The sequence below is a fragment of the Hemitrygon akajei genome, chromosome 17 (assembly GCF_048418815.1).
Source record: "Hemitrygon akajei chromosome 17, sHemAka1.3, whole genome shotgun sequence".
NCBI lineage: Eukaryota > Metazoa > Chordata > Chondrichthyes > Myliobatiformes > Dasyatidae > Hemitrygon > Hemitrygon akajei.
The window spans coordinates 12,073,947-12,089,528 of NC_133140.1; the positions used below are offsets into that span (position 1 = coordinate 12,073,947).

At 42.1% G+C, this 15,582-nt stretch overlaps 1 protein-coding gene across 1 annotated transcript in view; it reads right to left on the minus strand.

The window, feature by feature from the left end:
• Positions 1-15,582, minus strand: part of cog4 (component of oligomeric golgi complex 4) — a 108,441-nt gene that overhangs the window by 61,403 nt on the left and 31,456 nt on the right. Inside the window, exons 5-8 of the mRNA XM_073069678.1 lie at positions 11,347-11,540; positions 10,339-10,444; positions 9,489-9,646; positions 1,488-1,543 (exon numbers count right to left, since the gene is read on the minus strand). Of these exons, the coding sequence (XP_072925779.1) occupies positions 1,488-1,543; positions 9,489-9,646; positions 10,339-10,444; positions 11,347-11,540 (514 nt within the window). The remainder of the gene's footprint in view (positions 1-1,487; positions 1,544-9,488; positions 9,647-10,338; positions 10,445-11,346; positions 11,541-15,582) is intronic.

The following is a 15,582-nucleotide window of genomic DNA, read 5'->3' on the forward strand; positions in this document are numbered from 1 at the left end:
ATGATATCACTGTTTAACTAGAGAGTCCACAGTGAGAACCAAATATGGGGGGGGGGAGAACGAACAAACAAACTAGGGATTGGTTTCTTTACAACAGATGAGATTTAATTAAGAAACTGAAAATCATTACAGGTTTAGATACCAAAAAAACTGAGAAAACATGAGAGATAGGTTGGTGAACAGTTTAGCAAAAGAATCAGAGATAAGTTGGGAAGTATTTTTTGTAGAAAGAGTAATTGTCACCCGGAATATATCACTTGAAACAATAGTGTAAGCAATCTCCAACAGTCAAAAGAGAACTGTAAAAGTAAGAGTACGGGCTAGGAATGAACACAACCAAGAATGACATCTTCAGACAGTTTACAAAACTACTTTGTTCACTTTTTTCACATCTTTTTTTCTTTCACATATGGTTGTGTTATTGTTGGAGCCTGTGATCTACCTTTTGGTGGCATGTATTCAGGTCAATTGAGCAATCTGGCACTTTGCTGAGTCCAAGGAAGCTCAGGGAGGCTTCAAACAAAGTGTGCAGCTGAGAAGCGTGGCGACAGTGTGCAAGCCCAATCAACTCCATTCCTTGCCAATGAAAGCACTGATGAAGAGTGAAAATCATCCAGGATGAGAACAGAAGGTGGACGGGTATTCATCGCCATCTACATGCGTTTGAATGGTCACTTTCTCCCCCTCACTTGTTGCTTCCAATGGAAGGTTCCTGCATTCGATCTCCCTCTCCCTCCCTCTCTCCCCCCACCCCTCCCACCCCCACAAGCAATTGTCAGAGTCTTGAGTCCTGGGCAAGGTTTAATCAATGCAGTTTGTGGAGTGGACTAGTTCTTGTTATGATGAGTTTCTGGTTTATGGGCACTCCTTTTTTCATTGCTAATTTGTGCGATTTTGATTGGGTGGACTGGATTTGCAGCTAGAAGTTGACAAATGACACAATACTACGTTGAACTGAACTGAGCTAAACTGAATATGTCTGGATTCTAATTTTTTTCTTCGCTCTATCTTTTGCCATTTGCATGATTTGGGTTTTTTTGCATGGTAGGGTTTGATGTTTTTCTTTGTATGGGTTCCATGATTTTCTTTGTTTTGTGGTTGTCTATGGGAAGACAAATATCAAAGTTGTATACTGCATACATATTTTGATAGTAAATCTACTTTGAATCCTTTGACTGAGGGGAAAAGAAACGAAAAGAGAAGGAAATTATAGGAATTGGATAATTTTGCCAAGGAGCCAGTGTATGGAAGATAAGCTAGATTGTTGCCTACTGTGTCTCTGATACCTAATATTAAGTTAATAATTGCTGTTTAACTTATAGTTCAAGAACAAAATCGTGGACAGTATTTGTACCTCAGATGTCTGTGGATTCAGGGAAAACACCAATAAAAAAAAATTAGTGATTAATAAGCATCACTTTTATCATGATTTTTCTAGTAAACCATGAAATGCAATGGTACAGAGTTACTCAAGAGAACTTTCATACCTGGGTTCTATTTTGTCCATTGTTAAACTTCTCATGCTGCTCTGCACACGTTGGAACTGCAAAGACACGAGATGAATGGTTAGTGTTTGTACTACTGAAAAACAGAAAATTTAACTCTAGAACTAGAGTTTGGAAAAAGACTCTCTAGTTTTAGTCTACAGGATGGAATATATTGAAAATTTTTAAAAAATACTTATCAGGCTACATACATACAGACAAACAAACACACATTCCTCCAGGAGACATTTTGCCAGGTCCAATGACTACCTGCCCTCTTCTGTAGAGGATGGTGTGTGGCATATGGTACTATATGAAGAAAGATAAATTGAAGAGGAACAATACCTTGTTACACCATGTCAATCTAGTGCAAGCTTACAGCAACTACGTTCTATCAAATGGGTAAAAGATAAAGAATTGTGCCACGCATCAAATGACCTTGCCTGAACCCACACCATCACTGACCCTGGCTTTCCTTCTCTGCCACTTACCCCACAATCTCCCATGGCACTCCATACTCGTCATTCCCAACATCCTCTGCTCAGCCAAAATTGCTCTCCACTACACATTGACAAATACAGTACTAGGCAAAAGTCTTAGGAACCCTAACTATATACATGTGCCTAAGAATTTTGCACAGTACTATATATATAAATGAGTGCAAAAACAGAGGGGAATAAATACTGAAGGTAGTGATCATGGGTTCAATGTCCATCCAGAAATCTAATGGCAGAGGAGAAGAAGCTGTTCCTGAAGCACTGAATGTGAGCACTGTCAACCTTCTTGATGGTCGTAATGGAAAGAAAGTATTGTCCTGATGTTCATTAATGATGGATGCCTCTTTTCTGAGGCATCTTTTGAAGGTGTCCTAGGTGCTGGGAAGGCTAGTGCCCGTGAGGGAGCTGGCCGACTTTACTACTTTCTGCAGGCTTTTCCTGATCCTGCACAGTGGCTCCTCAAAACCAGGTGGTGATGCAACCAATTAGAATGCTTTTTGTGGTACTTCTGTAGAAATTTGTGAGCAATGAGAGATTTTAAATTCCCAAATATTGATTGGCATCTCCCTGGAGCAAGGGGTTTAGATGGGGTACAGTTTGTTAGGTGTGTTCAGGAAGGTTTCTTGACACAATATGTAGATAAGCCTACAAGAGCAGAGGCTGTACTTGATTTGGTATTGGGAAACGTACCTGGTCAGGTGTCAGATCTCTCAGTGGGAGAGCATTTTGGAGATAGTGATCATAATTCTATCTCCTTTACCATAGCATTGGAGAGAGATAGGAACAGAGAAGTTAGAAAACCATTTAATTGGAGTAAGGGGGATTATGAGGCTATCAGGCAGGAAATTAGAAGCTTAAATTGGAAACAGATGTTCTCAAGGAAAAGTACAGAAGAAATGTGGCAAATGTTCAGGGAATACTTGTGTGAAGTTCTGTATAGGTACGTTCCAATGAGACAGGGAAGTTATGGTAGGGTGCAGAAACCATGGTGTACAAAGGCTGTAATAAATCTAGTCAAGAAGAAAAGAAAAGCTTACAAAAGGTTCAGAGAGCTAGGTAATGTTAGAGATCTAGAAGATAAGGCTAACAGAAGGGGCCATGAGAAGGCCTTGGTGGGCAGGATTAAGGAAAACCCCAAAGCATTCAACAAGTATGTGAAGGGCAGGAGGATAAGACGTGAAAGAATAGGACCTATCAAACATGACAGTGGGAAAGTGTGTATGGAACCGTATTGAGCAGGATAAGTCGCCGGGTCTCAATGAGATGTACCCCACACTACTGTGGGAGGCGAGAGAGGAGATTGCTGAGCCTCTGGCAATGATAGGGACGGGAGAGGCTCCAGAGGATTGGAGGGTTGCGAATGTTGTTCCTATATTCAAGAAAAGGAGTAGAGATAGACCAGGAAATTATAGACCAATGAGTCCGAACTCAGTGGTTGATAAATTGATGGAGAAGATCCTGAGAGGCAGGATTTATGAACATTTGGAGAGATATAATATGATGAGGAATAGTCAGCACGGCTTTGTCAAGGGCAGGTTGTGCCTTACGAGCCTGATTGAATTTTTTTGAGGATATGATTAAACACATTGATGAAGGAAGAGCAGTAGATGTAGTGTATATGGATTTCAGGAAGGCATTTGGTAAGATACACCATGCAAGGCTTATTGAGTTATTGAGAAAGTAAGGAGGCATGGGATCCAAGGGGACATTGCTTTGTGGATGCAGAACTTGCTTGCCCACAGAAGGCAAAGAGTGGTTGTAGATGAGTCATATTCTGCATGGAGGTCAGTGAGCAGTGGTGTGCCTCAGGGATCTGTTCTGGGACCCTTACTGTTCATGATTTTTGTAAATGACCTGGATGAGGAAGCAGAGGGATTGGTTAGTAAGTTTACTGATGACACAAAGGTTGGAGGTGTTGTGGATAGTGTGGAGAGCTGTCAGAGGTTACAGTGAGACATTGATAGGATGCAAAAATGGGCTGAGAAGTGGCAGATGGAGTTCAACCCAGATAACTGTGAGGTGGTTAATTTTGGTAGGTCAAATATGATGACAGAATATAGTATTAATGGTAAGACTCTTGGCAGTGTGGAGGATCAGAGGGATCTTGGGGTCCGAGTCCATAGGACACTCAAAGCAGCTGTGCAGGTTGACTCTGTGGTTAAGAAGGCATACGGTGTATTGTCTTCATCAATCGTGGAATTGAATTTAGGAATCGAGAGGTAATGTTGTTTCTACTTCCGGCGCCGACCTGAGCGGCAGCCTTTTCCAGCTGCTCCCGAGATTTGATAAATTGATCATTCTTTTTTAGGTTGTTTCTTTTTTTTTTAAGTCATAGTGTTATGTTTAGTATTTATTTAATATTGAGATGGAGAGTAAGTTGTATTCGAGAAACCAGCTACTTGCGCTGAGAAAGGCGCAAGTCAGTGTTGCGCATCAGATCCAGATCCCGAACGAAATTAAACGGAGGTTCCGCGGCTCCAGGGCTGGAAAACTGCGCAGGGATAAGTGGACGGAGATGAAGAAGCGTTATAAACCCGCTGTTCCTTCGGTCATTATGGGGAACGTGAACTCGCTGCCAAATAAATTGGATGAGCTAGCCTCACTAGTAAGGAATGTTAAAGCATACAAGGAATGCAGTTTAATGTGTTTTTCCGAAGCATGGCTGACGGCTAACATCCCGGATGTAAATGTAGAATTACCTGGTTTTACTACAGTAAGATTTGACAGAGATGCCAAAAAGTGTGGGAAGAAGAAAGGAGGGGGACTCACTGTCTACATTAACGTAAGATGGTGTAACCCCGGGCATGTGAGTACAAAGATCTCCGTTTGTGAAAGAGATATTGAGCTGATCGCCGTGAGTATGAGGCCATATTACCTGCCTCGAGAATTCGCAAGCATCATTGTGGTGAATGTGTATGTCCCGCCGCGTGCCAACACAACGGTAGCGTGTGACGTCATCAGCTCCGCTGTTGCTAGGCTTCAGACACAGCACCCTGAGGCACTGGTGATAATTACAGGGGACTTCAACCATGTGACTTTGGACAAGACACTACCTGCTTTCTCCCAGTACGTGGATTGCTACACCAGGGGTAATAAGACTATTGACCTACTGTATGCAAACGTAGAGGAGGCATATAGTGCATCCCCACTGCCTTCATTGGGGAAAGCTGATCACAACCTGGTTTTGTTACAGCCCAGATATAAATCAATTGTGATGAGGCATCCCACTACCACACGCTCTTTTAGGAAGTGGACTCCTGAAGCTGAACAGGCCCTGAGAGACTGCTTTGGTACTACTAACTGGGATGTACTGCAAGGGGGGCTCTGTGGGGGCGTTGAGGAGGTCACTGAATGCACAACGGACTATATTAACTTTTGTGTGGATGCCGTTGTCCCTGTTAGAACTGTTCGCTGCTATCCCAATAATAAGCCCTGGATCACTAGTCACATCAAAGGCCTCCTAAACCAGAAGAAGAGGGCCTTTAAAGATGGTGATCGGTTGGAGCTTAAAAGAGTTCAGAAGGAACTCAGAGTACAGATAAGGGGGGCAAAGGAGCAGTATAGGAGGAAGCTAGAACAAAAGCTGCAGAAAAAAAGCATGAAGGAGGTGTGGGATGGGATGAAGATCATCACCGGATGCGGTGCAAAGCGGGGGGCAAACATAAGTGGAGATGTGGAGAAAGCGAACCAGCTGAACAACTTCTTCAATAGGTTCGACAGCACAATCTCATCCTCACCGCAGAACTCCACACCAGGCTTACTTCCCTCACAGGAAAATAGCCACTCACAGGAGACCTTGCCCACGCCCAGGATTACGGCTGCACAGGTGGAAGGTCAACTGAGGAAGATCTGTACCAGCAAGGCGGCGGGACCGGATGGAGTTTCCCCACGATTACTGAGGGCCTGTGCGACTGAGCTGGGAGAACCACTACAGCGCATCTTCAACATGAGCCTGGAGCAGAGAAGAGTACCCAGACAGTAGAAAACATCCTGTATTGTCCCGGTACCAAAGAAACCACAACCAAAGGAGTTGAATGACTTCAGACCTGTTGCCTTGACGTCGCATGTGATGAAGACCATGGAGCGGCTGATAATACAGAATCTGAGGCCACAAACCAGGCACGCCCGGGATCCTCTTCAGTTTGCGTATAAGGAGAAGGTGGGAGTGGAGGATGCTATCACGTATTTGCTGCACAAATCCCTCTCTCACCTAGATGGGGTCAGTGGTGCTGTGAGGATTACATTCCTAGACTTCTCTAGTGCCTTTAACACCATCCAGCCCAAGATCTTAAGGCACAAACTAACGGAGATGGGAGTAGACTCTCACATGGTGGATTGGATAGTGGACTACTTGACAGATAGACCTCAGTATGTGCGGTTGGGAGACTGTAGGTCTGACACGGTGGTCAGCAGTACAGGAGCGCCGCAGGGGACCGTGCTCTCTCCGGTCCTGTTCACCCTGTACACATCAGACTTCCAATATAACTCGGAGTCCTGCCATGTGCAGAAGTTCGCTGATGACACGGCCATAGTGGGGTGTGTCAGGAATGGACAGGAGGAGGAGTATAGGAAACTGATACAGGACTTTGTGATATGGTGCAACTCAAACTACCTGCGTCTCAATATCACCAAGACCAAGGAGATGGTGGTGGACTTTAGGAGATCTAGGCCTCATATGGAGCCAGTGATCATTAATGGAGAATGTGTGGAGCAGGTTAAGACCTACAAGTATCTGGGAGTACAGTTAGACGAGAAGCTAGACTGGACTGCCAACACAGATGCCTTGTGCAGGAAGGCACAGAGTCGACTGTACTTCCTTAGAAGGTTGGCGTCATTCAATGTCTGTAGTGAGATGCTGAAGATGTTCTATAGGTCAGTTGTGGAGAGCGCCCTCTTCTTTGTGGTGGCGTGTTGGGGAGGAAGCATTAAGAAGAGGGACGCCTCACGTCTTAATAAGCTGGTAAGGAAGGCGGGCTCTGTCGTGGGCAAAGTACTGGAGAGTTTAACATCGGTAGCTGAGCGAAGGGCGCTGAGTAGGCTACGGTCAATTATGGGAAACTCTGAACATCCTCTACATAGCACCATCCAGAGACAGAGAAGCAGTTTCAGCGACAGGTTACTATCGATGCAATGCTCCTCAGACAGGATGAAGAGGTCAATACTCCCCAATGCCATTAGGCTTTACAATTCAACCGCCAGGACTTAAGAACTTTTTAAAAGCTATTATTAATGCTTTTTGAGATAGTGATTTAGATGCATATCATATTTTTTACTGAGTTAAGTATTGTATGTAATTAGTTTTGCTACAACAAGTGTATGGGACATTGGAAAAAAAGTTGAATTTCCCCATGGGGATGAATAAAGTATCTATCTATCTATATAGGCCCCTGGTCAGAACCCACTTGGAGTACTGTGCTCAGTTCTGGTTGCCTCACTACAGGAAGGATGTGGAAGCCATTGAAAGGGTGCAGAGGAGATTTACAAGGACGTTGCCTGGATTGGGGAGCATGTCTTATAAGGATAGGTTGAGTGAACTTGGCCTTTTCTCTTTGGATCAACAGAGGATGAGAGGTGACCTGATAGAGGTGTGTAAGGTGTTAGAGGCGTTGATAGTGTGGATAGTTAGAGGCTGAAATGGTTGCCACAAGAGGACACCGGTTTAAGGTGCTGGGGAGTAGAAGACAAAGAAGTGGCGGATGAACTAATAAGTATTTTGCATCTGCCTTCATTGTGGAAGACACCAGCAGTATGCCAGAAGTTCCAGAGTGTTTGGGGGCAGAAGTGATTGCAATTCCTATTACAGGGGAGAAGATGCTTAGGAAGCTGAAAGACCTGAAGTCATCTGTAACAGATGGACTACATTGAACAGATGGCTAAGGAAATTATGGAGGTATTGGTCTTCTTTCAGGAATCACTAGATTCTGGAGGACAGGAAAACTGCAAATATGACATCGCTCTTCAAGGGAGCAAGGCAAAAGAAAGGAAATTATCCACCATGTAGCCTGACCTCAGTGGTTGGAAGATGTTGGGAGTCAATTGTTAAGATGAGGTCTCAGGGTACTTAGATGCACATGATAAATCAAACCAAAGACAGCATGGTTTTTTTTAAAGGGAAAATCTTGCCTGACAAATCCATTGGAATTCTTTGAAGAAATAACAAGCAGGATAGACCAAGGAGAATCTGTGGATGTTGCTATTTGGTTTTTCAGAAGGGCTTTACAACATCCCGCATATGAAGCTGCATAACAAGATAAGAGCCCATGATATTACAGGGAAAGAAACTGGCATGGATAGACTGATTATCAGGAAGCAAAGAGTGGAAATAAAAGGAGATTTTTTTTTTGGTTGGCTAATGATAGTGTGGTTACACATGGATTTGTGTTGGGACAGCTTCTTTTTATGTTATATGTCAATGATTTGGATGGTGGAATTGATGGGTTTGTGGCCAAGTTTGTAAATGATATGAAGTGGGGCAGTAATGTTGAGGAAGCAAGGAAGCCACACAAGAACTAAAACAGATTAGGAGAATGGGCAAAGTGGCAAATGGAATAGCATTGGGAATTGAATAGCCATGCACTTTGGTATAAGGAACAAATGTGTAGACAATTTCCTAGACAGCCAGAAAATTCAAAAATCTTAGGTGCAAAGGGACTTGGGCAGGATTCCCTAAAGATTAACCTGCAGGTTGAATCAGTGATGAGGAAAGCAAAAATAAAGTTAGCATTCATTTTGAGAGGACGAGAATATAAAAACAAGGATGTAATGCTGAGGCTTTATAAGGCACTGGTGAGGCTTCACTTGGAATATAGTGAGCAGTTTTGGGCCCCTTATCTAAGAAAAGGATGTGCTGACATTGCCGAGTGTTCAGAAGAGGTTCACAAGAATGATTCTGGGAATGAAAGAGTTATTATATGATGAGCGTTTGACGGCTCTGAAGGCCTGTACTCACTGAAATTTAGAGGAATGAAGGGGATCTCATTGAACCCTATCGAATCTGAAAAACCTAGATAAAGGGGATATGGAGAGGATGTTTCACATAGTGAGGGAATCTAGAATCAGAGGGCACAGCCTCAGAATAGAGAGACATCCATTTAGAACAGAGGTGAGGGGAAATTTCTTTAGCCAGAGGGTAGTGAATCTTTGGAATTCATTGCCATAAGCGGCTGTACAGGCCAGATCACTGGGTGTATTTAAGCCGGAGGTTAATAGGTTCTTGATTAGTCAGAATGTTAAAGGTTACGGGAAGAAGGCAGGAGAATGGAGTTCAGAGGGAAATGACAGAGCACACTCGATGAGCCAAATGGCCTAATTCTGCTCCAGCATCTTATGCTTGATGAAGTCAATGACTCAAAAGGCTGAATGGCCTGATTCTTCTACTATGTCTTATGAACTTACAATTCTGTATTTTAATTGGAACAGCAGTGAAAAGAAAGGAAATCTACAAAATTATAAGAGGTAGAAGTATATTTTACTTTAAAATTTAAAAAATAAAAGGATTTTGCCTTGCCTTTCTGTGGTAATCCCTCTGCTGATTAAACTTGTCCACCACCTTTTCAGCCTGTCGGTCACACTCTACCTGCAGGTACTTTATAAGTGTGTAAAGCCTGCCAGGCCCATAGTATGTCTCAACGATAGGCTGATGAGTCTCCACTATTCGAGCGATCCCTATGAGAAAAATTAACACAACCATCCATGTCAGCTACATCATTAAAAACCACCCCTCCAGGTTCAGCATCACTTTGTCAGGTTAGATGTAAAGTAAACCTAGCTTTACTCTACCTTAATCATCTGTCTCCATTTTCAGTTTTTCTCTATTCCCTACACTAGATAATACCAACTAATGGTGTTATTAGAATACTTCTGCCAACATCGACAAAACCGATCTACTGCTATACAGACATTGTTCATCAGACCCTCATGATCAGCAAGTTACCACAAGGATTGCTATCAAAAACAAAACTGATGCTACTGTACCAAATGGCCTTGTATGACTCTGCATTGTGTTGTTAGAAGTATACTACGAGCTTGGCAATTGTATCAAGCCACCACTGATGGTATTAGCAATTGGCTCAGCCTTTTCACAGGTTAGCCAGGAAGGGACATTAAACAATACTCTTAAATGAACTGTATAAAAACTTAACCTTTTATTCAAGGTGTATGAGCTTGTTGGTGCTTCTGCCACCAGTGAGGTGGAACAAAGAGTGAATCCATCTCTTAGAACAGACTGGGCTCAAAAATCAGGATTGGAAAGGATCAGGCTATCACCATTGTTGTAGTCCTTCTACTACATTGGGGTTGAAACTATAGAGTTATAAATATGGTTGCAGCTCTTTAATTAGATTCAAAGGTATTCTTACCTTCAAAGAGCAGTGTGAGAGTATCAGCATAGGTAACTGCTGCCCTACGATCACTCATCTCAATGCTCAGTGCCAACTGAAGGTTTTCTTCAGCTTTTTTTGCAATCTTCAAAAGCAAAAGAAATTATCCAGGTTGTACAAAGACTTAAGTGCAATTTACATCCAAGCCAAGGATATTGCAACAGCAACATACATCTACATATCCAACCCACTCCCTTCAGTGTTGCTGATCCAATGACAAACACAATTTATCCTTATTGAGACTAAACTGGAATATTCTGTGCAGTTCTGGTCATCTACCAATAGGAGAAATATCAATAAGACTGAAAGAGTGCAGATACAATTTACAAGGATGTTGCTGGGACACGAGGACCTAGGATACAGGTAAAGTTTGAATAGGTTAAGAATTTATTCCCTAGAGCATAGGAGAATGAGAGGACATTTAATAGAGGTATACAAAATTATGAGGGCTATAGATTCGGTAAATGGAGGCTGGATTTTTTCCAATGAGATTGGATGAGATAAGAACTAGAGGTCATATAATAGCTTAAGGGTGAAAGGTGAACTATTTAAGGGGAACATGAGGAACTTTATTCAGAGAATGGCAAGAGTGTGGAATGAGCTGCTAGCGTAAATGATAGATGTGGGTTTGATTTCAATGTTTTGGATAAGTACATGGATCAGAGGGGTTTGGAGGCCTATGTTCCAGGTGCAGGTCTATGGGATTAGACAGAATAATAGTTTGAAATGGACTAGATGGACCAAAGGACCTATTTTATACTGTAGTGCTTTATGACTCTAAAGGTTGGTACCTTCAACAGTGTGGTAATCCTTTGGTGTTGCATAACAAAATGATAAGTCAAGATTTCAACACGAAGATTTAGAATACATAGGACTCTAAATCACAGAAACACCAACACAGCAGCAGGAGGGGGCCCTCTATGAAAGGGGGAACAGCTCAGTTATCCAAAGAAGCCGACCATCCTTCTGTTCTCCTTGTCCCTTTACCTGTTTACAAAGGTACTCCGAGAACTTGCTCAGTCCTTCTTCATGCAATCCCAGTAATGGGAAGATCTTGAAGAAACGCTCCACCTGTGGCAGGTCACCTTCCATGATGGCTACATCAAATTTCTCAGCAACAATCACCCTGAGCCGCTGGTCTGCCTCTTGCAAAAGGTTAAGGCTTGCATCAATGACATTAGCTGTTGGGAAATGTAACTACAATTAGCTCAGGAAATATTATAGAATAATTTATTTATTAATTTTGCTGCTACTATATGCTCAGTTTAATTAAACATGCTACCACTGATAATTAGATTATCATGTTCCATAATCAATCTCCTGTTATTCCATATATAGATTTAGTGCTCAACATACACAGTGACAACTTTATTAGGTACAGGAGTGGAACACGGTGTGGTCTTCTGCTGCTGTTGCCCATCCACTTCAAGGTTTGATGTGTTGTGCATTCTGAGATCTCTTCTATATACCACTGTTGTAATGCGTGGTTATCTGAGTTACAGTCGTTTTCCTGTCAGCTTGAACCAGTCTAGCCATTTTCCTCTTTCCTCTCTCATTAACAAGACACTCGTTAACAAAACTGCTGCTCATGAATGTACTTTTGTTTTTCACACCATTCTCTAAACTCTAGTGACTGCAGTGCATGAAAATCTCAGGGGATCAGCAGTTTCTGAGATACTCATACCAACTGTCTGGCATCAACAATCAGTCTATGGTCACTGACACCACATTTCTTCCCCATTCTGATGGTTGCTCTGAACACAACTGAACCGCCTAACCATGTCTGCATGAGTTTATGCACTGAGTTGCTGCTACATGATTGGCTGATTAGATATTTGCATTAATGAACCTAATAAAGTGGCCACTGAGTGTATTTTTAGATAATACACACCAAACTCCTTCATCACAATCCCTGAATACCTCCTGTCCCAAAAAAAGGACCATCCAATCTAACCTACTTAATTAATGCTAGTCTAATTCCATTCAGCAGCAATACCACTGATACTGACATCAATGGCACTTATGCTCCACTGACAGTCAGTCTGGGTTTCAGCAGGACTTCTCTCCATTTCGTACCTCATTGTAGCCTTGGTCATACAGGTAATTCATGTAGTGACCAATACAGGACTGATTGTTCTTGATATCAAGGCTGCACCTGACCATTGGCTTCATTCCTAGCTCTACCCGGATCCCTTGATGCCACACTTCAATGAATGGTTTCCCTCACAGAAGTTGCCTGTGCCCAACCAGCTTAAACTCTAAACTGCCAAGGCAACACTTGAGCCAATATGGATTTCATAGACATACAGGACAAAAACACACACTTACACCCAACTTGTCCATGCTGACCAAGATATCTATCTGAGCTAGTCACATTGTTGGGATTTGGCCCATATCCTTTCCCTCACCATGCATCTCTCCACATGTTTTGAAGAATGTAATTGTATTCTCCTCTTGAGCTTCCTCTGAAAATTTACTCTGTATACTCACCACCCTCTGTGTGGAATAAGTTAATTCTCAGGTCCCTTATAAATCCTTCCCTCTCACCTTAAATCTATGTCCACTAATTTTAGAGATCTCTACAATGGCAAAAAGACCACTCACCTTGCCATGCCATCTTTCTGCACCTTTTCTAGCTATGGCAGCCTTTCTATAGCTGGTGACCAGAGCCATGCACAATATTCCAAGTGTAGTCTCACCAATAACCTGTATAGTTAGATCATAAGACATAGGAGTAGAATTCTGCCATTTGGCCCATCGAGTCTGCTCTGCCATTCAATCATAGCTGATCCTTTTTTCTCCCCCATCCTCAGCACCACTTCCTGCCTTCTCCCTGTAACCTTTAATGCCATGCCCAAATCAAGAACCTATCAATCTTCTCCTTGAATACACCCAATGACCTCGCCTCCACAGCTGCCTGTGGTAATAAATTTCACAAATTCACCACAACGTGTCTATCCTTTTTTAAAGAGTGGAGTGACGTTTGCAATTTTCTAGCCCTCTGGCATCATGCTAGAGTCCAATGATTTTTGAAAGATCATTACTAATGCCTCCAATCTCTAGGACTGCCTCTTTCAGAACCCTAGCCTGCAGTTCATCTGATCCAGGTGACTCATGTACCCTTAGGTCTTTAAGCTTTTTGAACACCTTCTCCCTTGTAACAGCAACTGTAGCCACTTCTCTTCCCTCACAGCCTTCAATATCAGGCACACTGTTAGTGTCTTCTACAGTGAAGACTGATGCAAAATACTTATTTAGTTCGTCTGTCATCTCCTTGGACCCCGTCATTATTTCTCCAGCCTCATTTTCTAGCAGTCCTATACCCACTCTCATCTCTTTTTTTTAAAAAACACACTTGAAAAAGCTTTTACTATCCACTTTGGTACTGTTTGCTAGCTTCCTTTCGTATTTCGTCTTTTCCCTCCTAATGATTCTTTTAGTTGCTCTCTGTAGAGTTTTAGAAGCTTCCCAATCCTGTCTTCCCACTAATTTTTGTTTTGTTGTATGCCCTCTCTTTTGCTTTTATATTGGAGGTAATACTTTTGCTTTGACTACCCTTGCCAGCCATTATTTTGCCATTTGAGTATTCTTTTGTTTTTGGAATATTGTACATTTGTTTTTGGAATTTACATCTATCCTGCACCTTCCTCATTTTTCCCAGAAACTCACACCATTGCTGTTCTGTCATCCATGCCAGCATCTCCTTTCAATTTACTTTGGCCAACTCCTCTCTCATACCACGGTAATTTCCTTTACTTCACTGAAATACTGCTATATCATATTTTACTTTTCCCTGTTAAATTTCAAGTTGAACTCAAACATATTGTGATCACTGCCATCTAAGGGTTTTTTTTTACCTTAAACTCCCTAACCACTCCGGTTCATTGCATAACAACAATAGCTGATCTCCTAGTAGGCTCAACGACAAATTGCTCTAAAAAGCCATCTCAAAACTCACTCTCATGAGATCCCTTTCCAACCTGATTTTCCCAATTGACCTGCATGTTGATAACACCCACAACTATCATACATTGTTCTTTTGACATAACACTGTCCTCTTTGTATATTTGCAACATGTCTAACTCCTGTACTCAATACCTGAACTGATGAAGGCAAGCATGCCAAGCACCTTCTCCATTGCTTTATCTACCTGTGTCATCACTTTCGGAGCACTAGGTACCCATAACCTAGGTCTCTCTATTCTACACCATCTTCCAGAGCACCACCATTTAGCTGCAACTTACTCCCTTATTTAACTAACCAAGCTGTAGCGTCACAATTCCACCTGCCATAACTTAGCACACTTCCTCAGTTCATCTAGATCCTGTTATGTTAGATAGCCTTCTTCACCATCCACTACGCCACTAAGTTTGGTGTCATCCACACATGTACTAACCATATTAATACTGTCATCAATAGAACTGAAGACATATTAGTGATGTGCATAACACAAGAGAACAGGAACAGGAGAAAGGTTCTCAACCTACCTACCTTAGCTGATCTACTCAGATATCAACCCCTACTCTGTATCAAATATGACAATCTCTCAAATATGTATTACCTCCACTTTAAATATTTATAATAAGCTATCTTCCATTACTCTTTGGGAAAGAGAATTCTAGACATTTTACCATCCCCTGCTACAAGAAATTTCATATACTTCAGTTTTAAATGATAGGCCCCTTGAAACTACGCCTCCTTGTTTAAGATTCTCCCACTGGTGAAAACATTTCGACATGTCCCCTCAGGATCTTATGTTTCAATAAGATCATCCCTCATTCGCCTAAATTTCATTAATACAAATCTAACTTGTCTAGTCTCTCTTGATAGACAATCCTCTCAACCCAGGAATTTGCTTGGAAAACTTCCTTTGGACTGTTTCTATTAAAACTAGTAATTTATTGACAAAAGGAATTAAAACTATGCACAGCATCCTGGTTGTGGCCTACCTAATAAGCAATTGTAATAAAGCTTTATTATTTCAAAACTCTCATTACTTCACCACAAAGGCTACAAATGGTCTACAGCAGATGCCATCTCATTGGGCCTTCACTCAACCCTGGAACGTCTGGACAGCGAAGATGCATACACCAGGATGCTCTTTATCAAATACAACTCAGCATTCAATACCATCATCCCCTCAAAACTAACCAATAAGCTTCAAGACCTTGCCCTCAATACCTTCTCGTGCAATGGGATCCTTTATTTCCTCACTTGCAGGCT